This window comes from Haliotis rufescens, unplaced genomic scaffold (genome assembly GCF_023055435.1).
Source record: "Haliotis rufescens isolate VD_foot unplaced genomic scaffold, xgHalRufe1.0.p SCAF_54, whole genome shotgun sequence".
NCBI lineage: Eukaryota > Metazoa > Mollusca > Gastropoda > Lepetellida > Haliotidae > Haliotis > Haliotis rufescens.
The window spans coordinates 236,986-247,766 of record NW_025964268.1 but is presented as its reverse complement, the minus strand read 5'-3'; the positions used below and the strand labels follow the sequence as shown (position 1 = coordinate 247,766).

At 40.1% G+C, this 10,781-nt stretch overlaps 1 protein-coding gene across 1 annotated transcript; it reads left to right on the top strand.

Moving 5' to 3' along the window:
* Positions 1–6,074: 6,074 nt before the first annotated feature.
* Positions 6,075–8,575, top strand: LOC124138483. Its single transcript, XM_046505151.2, has 3 exons — positions 6,075–6,212; positions 6,696–7,534; positions 8,060–8,575. Exons 2-3 carry the CDS (start codon positions 6,700–6,702, stop codon positions 8,287–8,289), a joined length of 1,065 nt encoding a protein of 354 aa, XP_046361107.1. The 5' UTR covers positions 6,075–6,212; positions 6,696–6,699; the 3' UTR covers positions 8,290–8,575.
* Positions 8,576–10,781: the final 2,206 nt, after the last annotated feature.

The window sequence follows — 10,781 nt, the reverse complement described above, 5'->3', positions numbered from 1 at the left end:
TCCGGAGCCATGAACAAAAGACATACTATTGTCCGGAGCCACAGACTAGAGACACACTATTATCCGGAGCCACGGACTAGAGACACACTATTGTTCGGAGCCACAGACTAGAAACACACTATTTTCCGGAGCCACAGACTAGAGACACACCATTGTCCGGAGCCACGGACTTGAGACACACTGTTGTCCGGAAGCACGGACTAGAGACACACTATTTTCCGGAACCACAGACTAGAGACACACTTTTGTCCGGAAGCACGGACTACAGACACACTATTTTCCGGAACCACAGACTAGAGACACACTTTTGTCCGGAGACACAGGTTAGAGACACACTTTTGTCCGGAGACACAGGTTAGAGACACACGATTGTCCGGAGACACAGGTTAGAGACACACTATTATCCGGAGCCACAGACTAGAGACACACTTTTGTCCGGAAGCACGGACTGGAGACACACTGTTGTCCGGAGCCACAGAACAGAGACACACTATTGTCCAGAGCCACGGACTAGACACATCACAGATGATCATGACGTCTGTCCAGACTCATATGTAAGTGAGATTGGTTAAAATCTTTGCTCTCAAATATCAATAAAATATTCGCAGAAAATAGATTTAAGCCATACCGATCCATATATTTATTCAGTATTTTCTGTAATTACATACAGACTCATTGTCGCAAACGTAACAAGGCCGTAAAACCTAGGTCCTGTTTGACACTTCTACAGCAGACTAATCTAGATATATATAGTCTGATAATCAATACGTATCAAATGTAAACATAAAAGGTCAGATGTCCATCACATTCATCTCAAATCGATGTTGAAATAGAAGTGAATACTCTTAATACTATCAGAAACCAAGCGTCACCATATTTTAGTCCCGAATGAGAGGTGAGATGAAATTCGGTTTAACTTCGCGTTTACGATTTTCGCAGTCATAAAGACGTGCGTGCGTGCTTGCGTGCGTGCGTGTGTGGCTGCGTGTACTTGTCGGGACAATGACGATTATATAGTGCTAGCCAACTGATATACCATGAAGCAGTTTAACATTAGTACACCATTTAGACACAGTATACGGACTCCGAGCCGAACATCAAATACCACCTTTTAACATATTTTGGTATGACGGGATAAAACCCTGGACCTTCCGCTCTCAGGGCGGACGCCCTACCACTAGACCACAGAGGCGGTCACCGAATGAGAAGAAAGCTGTGAACGCTAAGCAACAAGAGTGTGCTGAAGGACGTTTACTTTCTATTAAACAAAACGATATTGACTGGTACTAGGCGACTCATATTTCTATTACTGCCAATCAAAGAGAGGTCTCCCAAATATATTTCGTCTTGACGTCATTTAATCGTAGACGGCGTTTGATGTGAAACTGTACACCAAGGGAAACTGCCTCAGATGCAGGGCTAATTTGCCCTAGTTTTGGAAACTGGTCAATTGGTCCAGGCTATATCAAACGGGAGGTCATCTTGTCGGTAAATAGTCAAATTGACGGACGTTTGTGAGTGTGCCATATTGGGTGGATGATTTGACTGTGATATTAGAGCAGGTAGCCTGAGGTGGAAGAATTGATGGTATTGGAATCTATCATTGCATGTTTGAACAGCTACGGAAACGTTTTTTTATTAGATTATGAAGATAAGAGATCAGACACGTCGTGAGAAGGATGTGATGACGAAGGTGTTCCATCTCATTAGTATTTAATAACACGACAGGGGGAGTATTGATGCACCCACACACACGCCTTCTTTCCCAAGGATCAATAGTAGGGTCTACGTTTATTCCATATTGAGCCATAACTGAAATGTAGCTGTGAATGTGAATGCAGTTCAGGAGATTTATGAAACTCGAGTTTGTGGCTTTTTTTTGCAAATTGTAAAAAAAATTAAAACCCACATGTTTCGTTTGCGACAATAAAATTGTTTTTCCAGGTAGTTAAGGGAGTTTGTATACTCAAAGAAAGGGCTCGTGAAGATCAGGGGTAGAATAGGTCTTCAGCAACCCATGCTTGCCGTAAAAGGCGACTGTGCTTTTCGTAAGAGGCGACTAACGGGAGCGGATGGTCAGGCTCGCTTACATATATTTTCATCGTATCTGATCCAGACTCGATTATTTACAGACCGCCGTCATATAGCTGGAATATTGCTGAGTGCGGCGTTAAACAACAAACAAACAAACAAAAACTTACAGAAAGATCAACATATTAGATGGACGAAGGTATACATCTATTAATGTAAAATATTTCATAATATGTATTCAGTTATATGCGCGCAAGGCATACACTTTTTTTCTGTAAAATATTTCATAATATATATGCAAGCTATTGAACCATACGTGTGTAAACTATTTCATAATATGTACGCAAGGTATTCAACTATACATAATCTATTTGATAATATTTTTACGCAAGGTATTCAGTTATATACACGCAAGGTATACACTTATTTTTGTAAAATATTTCATAAAATGTATGCAAGGTATTCTACTATACGTATGTAGAATATTTGACAATATGTTTGCAAGGTATTCCATAAAACGCATGCAAGGTATTCATCTATAAGTGTGTAACCTATTTCATAAAATGTATGCAAGGTATTCAGTCATGCGCATGCAAGGTATTCATCTAATTTCCTAAGTTAAATATTTCATAATATGTATGCAAGGTTGGTTGGTTGGTTTGTTGTTTAACGCCGCACTCAGCAATATCCCAGCTATATGACGGCTGTCTGTAAATACTCGAGTATGCAAGGTATTCACTTATAAGCATGCAAGGTATTCATCTGTATACATTGTATATGTAAACTATTTCAGAAAATGTTGTTTGTTTGTTGTTTAACACCAAAACTAGTAATATTCAAGCTATATGACGGGGGTCTGTAAATAATCTTGACCAGACAATCCAGTGATTGAGATCATAATCATCGGCTCATGCAGCAGGACACCTGGTGTCATGACGGATATAATCTTCATCACTAGTGTGCCGTTTTGACTTCACATCTTGTGGACGTATTCGCGAGGAACCTAAAATGAAACCAAACTTGAAATTAAAATTGAGCCTGGCGGTATAGTGACTGAAGTAAAGAGAACTGTCCTACGCATCTGTGGGTACGATGACATGCAGTCTATGAAGTCACCACCCGATCCAGATCATTAATAGGGCAGACCTCCTCCGTGGTCTAGTGATAGTGCGTCCGCCTGGAGAGCGGAAGGTCGGGATTGATCCCCGGTCGCGTCATACCAAAATACGTTAAAAGATGGTACATGATGTTACCCTGCCTGGCGCTCGGCATTAAGGTGCTATAACAAGGACTAGTCGGCTCGGCGTAAGTATACTGTATATGAATGGGGTATTCAGTTTAAAATGCTGCATGGTATCTCATCACCTTTTCCCGAACACCCATTGGATGACCTGAACCACTTCGGATTTTTATCCCACATCAGTCTGATACACCATGATATAACTGAAATACTGAAATACTGAAAATAATGTTTAATGCGATTACCGTAGTGTGTTACTGCAACTGTTCATATTTTGTGCAGTGATGTTATGTAATATGTAAAAGAATTTAAAGCATATTCAATTATCCAATTGATTTAAATAGAATATACATTGTACTTGCGTCAGTGTATTTTATTAACGCCCCAAATCGTAATTTAAACACATAAAAATTATAACAGACCACGCATGGTGCCTTGACTTACTACTAGATTTAATGGGCCACCCCGGAATAAAATAGTTCCCCCCACAGCGAGGAACATATGTTTTAGTATGTTTACAAGAAATATATTCCAAACAATATCCTCATTAGATGAGATGATCTTTTACAGAATTACCTAAGTAAGTCAATTACAATGACAGAGCGTCGTAATACATTTACATCAAGTACAATACGTCAAAATGGCCGACACGATAAACGTGACGGGAGATATTTTCGAAGTTGTTAATTAACCTGTGGCTATTTCAAGCCTTTGGCATCACTGATCAATTGGCCGATCATTGAAAGGTGATTGTGAAGATGTGTCAAATAGATACTAAGGTAAATTCATAGATTTCTGTAAATTGTCACTGCGACAGTTTGGATTTTTTTTCGTGTTTTTTCTCTCTGGGATGGGTTGTAGCGAGGGTATCCTTAAATGGGCTTGCAACCACGCTTCTGTATGAATTCGTACCAGGGAATTCCAAGGGTTTTCCCCAGGAATGTGGAAGTAGTCAGTGTTTACGCCTTTCAAGAAAAACTCGACCCTTTTCTGGACACTTTCTAGACGCTGACCAATTAATCAATTTTAATGAATTTTTAGTCGTTTTTCCGTCCAATGACCATATACGGAAAAAAACGACGTTTTCGTGTTTGCAGTGTCAGTGGGCTGGCACTATAAAATCGGCATAAGTCCGGACTAGTACAAGCAGCCACACACACACACGCACACACACGCACGCACGCACGCACGCACGCGCGCATGAAAGCACGTCGCTTTATAAGTGCAATAATCTTGAACGCGACGTTAATCCCCATTTCACGTAACTTCATATATCGCGCTTTGCAAGAACCAAGTGTTGGGGCATGTTCTCAGCCGAGTCCCCATGGTATGCAACAGACGGTGGTGTTGAGACGATCGTCCATATGTGGTATATATTTATGTGGCGCTTCAGCCAATAAGTGCAAGGGTACTTGTGAATAACAGACTCGAATTGGCACAAAACTGCTCCATTGCTGTCATTTTTGCTGTCATTGGTATGATGTAAACTGCTGTTACATTAAAATATATCCAAGAAAACGTTAGGCATGTCCAGCCCTACCGGTAGCATCCGCCACACACAATTTTAATAAAAAAGTATGTATTTGTTTCCTGACGGCACACCTGCCATGCGACGACACCTTCCCGAGGCAAGAGTGAGTGAGTGAGTTGGGTTAAAAGCCGCTTTTAACAGTATTCCAGTTATATCACGACGTGTCAGCTTAATGTGGGAGGAAAGCCCGAAGTGATGCAGGTCTCAGACGTTTACCACTTCGGTGAAACCCACGAGCATGGGTATGGTGCTGACAAACCTAGAAACATAATAGGGGCGAACCGGGATTCGAACCCACAATCATAGGTTTCTGGCATGCCCAAGGGACACAATGGAGTTACATTTTGGCTGGACTAACGAGTCCATGCATAGTCCAAGCAAAATCGAGAAATGAAATCGAAATCTGATTCGTAAACTGTCATGTAGATTTTGGTCGATTGCAGGATTTGCAAAACATGTGCACCGCCAACTCGGTGTCAACAGATATTTTCCAAATCTTTTCATGTTTTAATCAACGACAACGTATTCGATGGAGCAGCACCGTACACGCATGGACAGGGCGGCAAGTATACGTATGGCTCAGTGCTGAATCACAATTTCTTCTCTACCGCCGAGATGGAAGACAGTGTGTGTACCGACGACGAAATGACCGTTTTGCACCGAACTGCGTTCGACAGGACCACAATATCTTGCCATGGCCTTCCAGATATCCGAATATGAACCCGATAAAGCATCTGTGGGATTAACTCATTAGACGCAACAGACACTTGCACAACTGGAAGGAAAGCCCGAAGTGATGCAGGTCTCAGACGTTTACCACTTCGGTGAAACCCACGAGCACGGGTATGGTGCTGACAAACCTAGAAAAAAAATTGGGGCGAACCGGGATTCGAACCCACAATCATAGGTTCCTGGTGTACCCAGGGGACGCAACTCTGCACAGCGGTGCCTTAGACGACTGTGCCACCCGTGCCCCCACCTTATTTTAGAAGAGTATAAGTTATGACATTGCAAAAATACAATATTTCCAATTTCGAAGTACAGTAGAGATCTCAATCACAGAGATGAATATATGCTTATAATTATAGATAATTGTACTATTAAATGATGATGATGATGATGACGTGGCTTGTATTATGTAAAGACTGATGAAAAATATTACAAAAAGGTTGTTATGCTCTTATGATTCGAACTCACAACTTGTTATTAACACAACTCAAAAAGTAACTTCAGGTGTTCTCTGTAAAAACTTACTCCCCCTTAATAGCGTATCAGAGGGGCGTTTCCTTGTTTCGGTTTGTGAATATGTTACATCGTATGACGGTCTCCACGTATTGACAGACATAACCGTGGACTGTGACATTTACACTACTTTACACTGGCAGAAGAAAGGAAACGGTATCCCCGAAAGTAAGAATATGTTGTCGTGTTAGAGTTATTTTCCAGGTGCTTCTTTCAATGTACATATGTGCTTGTGTTCGCCGTTCGCTGTTCAGTGATCTTTTATGCCCAATGGAATCTGTTTTAGCAGATAACCGAGACTGGTTATACTCAGGCGTTGATGTTTGAATTTGTCGAATTTGAGTCGATCCATGACTAATGACTGATAAAGCTTCATGTGGCGCGACGCACAATTCATTCCGCTGAAAAACTCATGAAACCAAAACAAGACTAAATTGGTACTTGTCCTGAATACATTAGTTTCAAATAAACTTCTGAGTGTATATCAACAACATACATGTATATATCTATGCATTATGTTCCTATTAAATTAATTTAATGATACATGTAATTCATGTTTGTGAATCAAATCGTTCTGTGGATGTTACTTTGGTGTAATTTTGAAATTCCTGTTACTTAAAACATGTTAATATAGTTCTGTTTGCTCCACAGAACTATGAACGGGAAACTGAGAGGACTGTTCCGGAGGCAACATACAAATGAACCCATCACTGTGGATCAAATTAAGTTTGAAGCACTGAAAACTCTCATTGGCGAAGATAAGCTAATGCGTTATTGTGATGTTCAGAAGGTTTCAGGTACGCAAAGACGGATCAGTTTTACCAGGAACAACCATGAAGTCCAAGACATACTTCAACGAATCCAGGGGATCTTACAGGATGAACTTAGTGTTGATGAAGCTGAGCATGTTAAAGTGGAAGCAGCTACTCAAGATGCTCTTGTTGACAACGTTTATATAAAGTACCTCAAGACGCAGAACAAAATTGTCATTTTTGCGTCCGAATGGGAATTACTCCACAAAACAAAAAGACGAATACAAAAACACTTTGGCCAGTATAGAAATTCACATGGGCTCATGAGGTTTAGAGAACCAGATGTCGCATTTCCAGAGGTTCAAGGATTCACAATGAGGGGTAAACTACTGACAATCAAAACATACACAGCCGCATTGGACAGCCTGTCAGTTGATGTTATCGTCAATCCTACAAACGAAACTCTTATGCAAGGGAATGATCCATTTCCTGAAGATGCTGTGCATGGAAGAAAGCTTTTTGAAATCTTTAAGAAGAAATCACCTATTCCAGTCACAGACTTGACGGTAACATGTCGTGGTGATGACAGAGGGACTTTAGTCATTTATTGTCATGGTTTGTCATCAACGGCGGCAGCTACCAAATATCTGGAGAACCTGCACAGTACCATTCTCAGATGTCTTTGTGAAGTTTGGAATAGAAGATGTACTTCGATTGCTATTCCAGTCATTACATCAGGTACATTAGAACACACGTTGTTCCTGTGTGTCCTATTCTCTCTTATCTGTTCATCTCATAAATACTGTTCTTTCCTTAGCCGTTATGGGGACAGTTGTTAGAAATCATCAATTTACTAAGGATGCAAAATCATGTGACGCTTTATTATTTTTCCATAGAAACCTACAAAGAATAAATACGTGGAATATCGTTTACAGTGCAATTGCCCTTTTGTTTGTTAAGGTGTTATGCTCGCATTAATTAGCAGTCCTAATCGATCTGATTCAAGTCACTCCAAAAAAACCCACTTCACTTGTCAATATAGCCTTACATGGTTATTCTAACCAGATAGAGACGATGTCTAATTCCAGTGCAGAAATTACAAATTAATCACCATTGAGACTTGAATGCACAAAATCATTATATCAAAGGAATTTCCTTCAACATAGAAATGATACTGGTTACTGATTTATCCCCAAAGCAATGTTGTACATGTCATCAAACCTAGTTTTCTCGCTTGTTTATGATTATTTGCTTACATTTCAGCTGTCATGGTTACCTCAGCGCGCCAGTGTGCTGAGACCTACGTGCGTGCTGTTAAAAGTTTTGACGAGAATGTTATTGGGGGTAGCCTGCGAGAGGTTCACTTTGTTGACTACAGTGACACGACCGTGAGACTATTTGAAAATGAGTTGAAGTCAGGATGGTCGATGTCTCCAACTGAAAAGATACTAGAGAGAGATAAACAAGTCATCTCTGCATATTTGAAAACTTGAAGGATACGACATACAATATATGTTCTATGTTTCAGAGTAGCATGTAAATGCTTTGAACACATTTTTTGTAAGAAGAGTTTAAACTTTCTGCCAATATGCATGAAGGGATATGTATAGATTAATAACTTTCACCATTCAATGAACTACGTGACAAAACGCATAACAATGTTGTTACGGTGAAGTATGGTAAATCTTCTACGATTTGTTCCAGTATGCTGAGCGAAGGAGAATAAATGGCTAAATGTTTTGCAATATTTAATAAAACAAGAATAAACAATATAACAAATCATATGTTTGATCATGAGTCAACGGGTACTGTAAACACTGTCTTTGGATTCAAGTGACAAATACCTCGACGTCAAAAAACTAAAACGTCAAGCAGGGGGTATTGGCGAGCCTTACTGATAAGGAAGCCCTACAAGAGACCGATCATCACCCGACCATTAACCCTGATCCACTGTACTTGCTGACAACACTTTACAGATTTTACTTTCACCGTGAGTATAAGGTTTCTTTAGTTAGTCCATTACTGTGTCATAAAGCCTCAAGTTGGATACCATTTTACAGAATACCCAATCACATACAAGCTTGGCTGAACTTCAAGGGATTGACATAACCATCACTAAATCGAATCCAAATCTTCAAGTAGCTGCATCTACAACAGGTGTTGGACAGATGTGTTCAAATGAATGTGTGCCAAGCGTCATACAAAGATAGAAAGAGAGGACCTTCAGTTCTACTGATATCAACTGATTCAGAGTCAAAGCAAAATGAAAGTTGGTTGGTTGTTTTACGCCGCACTCAGCAATATTCCAGCTATATGACAGCGGTCTGTAAATAATCGAGTCTGGACCAGACAATCCAGTGATTGATATCATGTGCATCGATCCACGCAGTTGGGATCAATGACATGCTTCAACCAAGTCAGCGAGCTTGACCACCCGATCTCGTTAATCGCCTCTTACGACAAGCATAGTCGCCTTTTACGGCAAGCATGGGTTGCTCAAAATGAAAGTCAAATATTATGATACACATACATACAGTACATACATATAACACTAGATACATGATAACGTGAATGAGATCATTGTGCTAGCATCATGACAGCCTCTTAATATTCGGGTCTCGGTCAGTTGGCAACGAACAACCATCTTCACTTAAACAGGACACATGTTACAATCACTCGCTCCTCAATTAACTCGGCACTCAGAAAAATAAAATTACAGCAGTTCTTGGAAGGAGGAAGTACATTGTCCTTACCGTTCTCAATTTTTAACAGACCTGGGTGAGTGAGCTTTTAACAGTTGTCCAGTTATATCACGGCCTGTCAGCTTAATGTGGGAGGAAAGCCCGAAGTGATGCAGGTCTCAGACGTTTACCACTTTGGTGAAACCCACGAGCACGAGCACGCATTTGGTGCCGACAGACCTAGAAATATAACGGGGGCGAACAGGGATTCGAACCCACAATCATAAGTTTCTGGCGTGCCGAATTGCGGCGCCTTAGACGACTGGACACCCGTGCCCCTACATGGGCTAATATGAACTGAAATCACAAACGGTTAAGAAATGACTATAAAATCGCTATTCACATTGTGACTCTTGTACATATTGTGAGAACATTGGTAAGGTGTTTAGACTTTGTGTTGTCCTTCACCAACAATACTGCAAACATAGGATTTAAACTCACACTCGCTCGCTCACTATGTAAGATCTAGGTGGCAAGCTCACACTATTTGTTCACACAATACAAATGTGTAATGAATTAAATAAGTGCATTCTGCTTCTTGTTCAGTTCCTTGAAATAAAAGTACATATTGTCGCCTATAAGTGTTTTCTCTAAGATCCTACGCAGCCAAACTATTGTACTGAAACCCATAGTATTTCATAGCATTTTAATATTAAATTTGTGCTAGTAACAACTTTTCGATCTCCTTACAGAGACACTATGCTCCACTGTCATTTGCTGATTTCTTTTAAGGAATAGATTTTGTGGTTGTGGAGATATGTTTGGTATATAACTCCAAACAAACTTACTCAGTAACATTTTTTTCATGGCCATGTAATTACTTATGTGATTAACTGCTAGACATATATCCACCATTAATTTATTTTTAATGTTTATGGAACGGAAGTGTTTGGGTGTTTTTGGTGGGAGTGACAACACCGGACCTTGTAGGAGTCTCTCTCTGTGGCATTGAGTACCTTGAATTAAACTTGCTATGCTTGTCAGTTGGCCCGGTTCTGGTCTGTCTTTAATACTGACAAATGTAGATGAATAATAAACTTGATTGTCTTGGGATACTTCTCTAATTACATTAGTAGTCATTATCTGAAAAAAACTATCGGACCAGTTTTAGTAATTAGAATTAGTAATTAGAATTTTTTTTATATATTATCGTCACGTAATCACACAATTTAACCTCTTTTTCGTGAATAATCTACCCCTGACGCTACCCTGCCAAACTTAATATTGTAAACCTAATTTGTACA

What these genes read in the sequence shown, in the direction of transcription:
- LOC124138483 (XM_046505151.2), top strand. Translation starts at nt 6,700, where the DNA reads ATGAACGGGAAACTGAGAGGACTGTTCCGGAGGCAACATACAAATGAA. An exon ending in TATTCCAGTCATTACATCAG is followed by an intron (nt 7,535 to 8,059) that starts GTACATTAGAAC and finishes CTTACATTTCAG; the next exon opens with CTGTCATGGTTACCTCAGCG.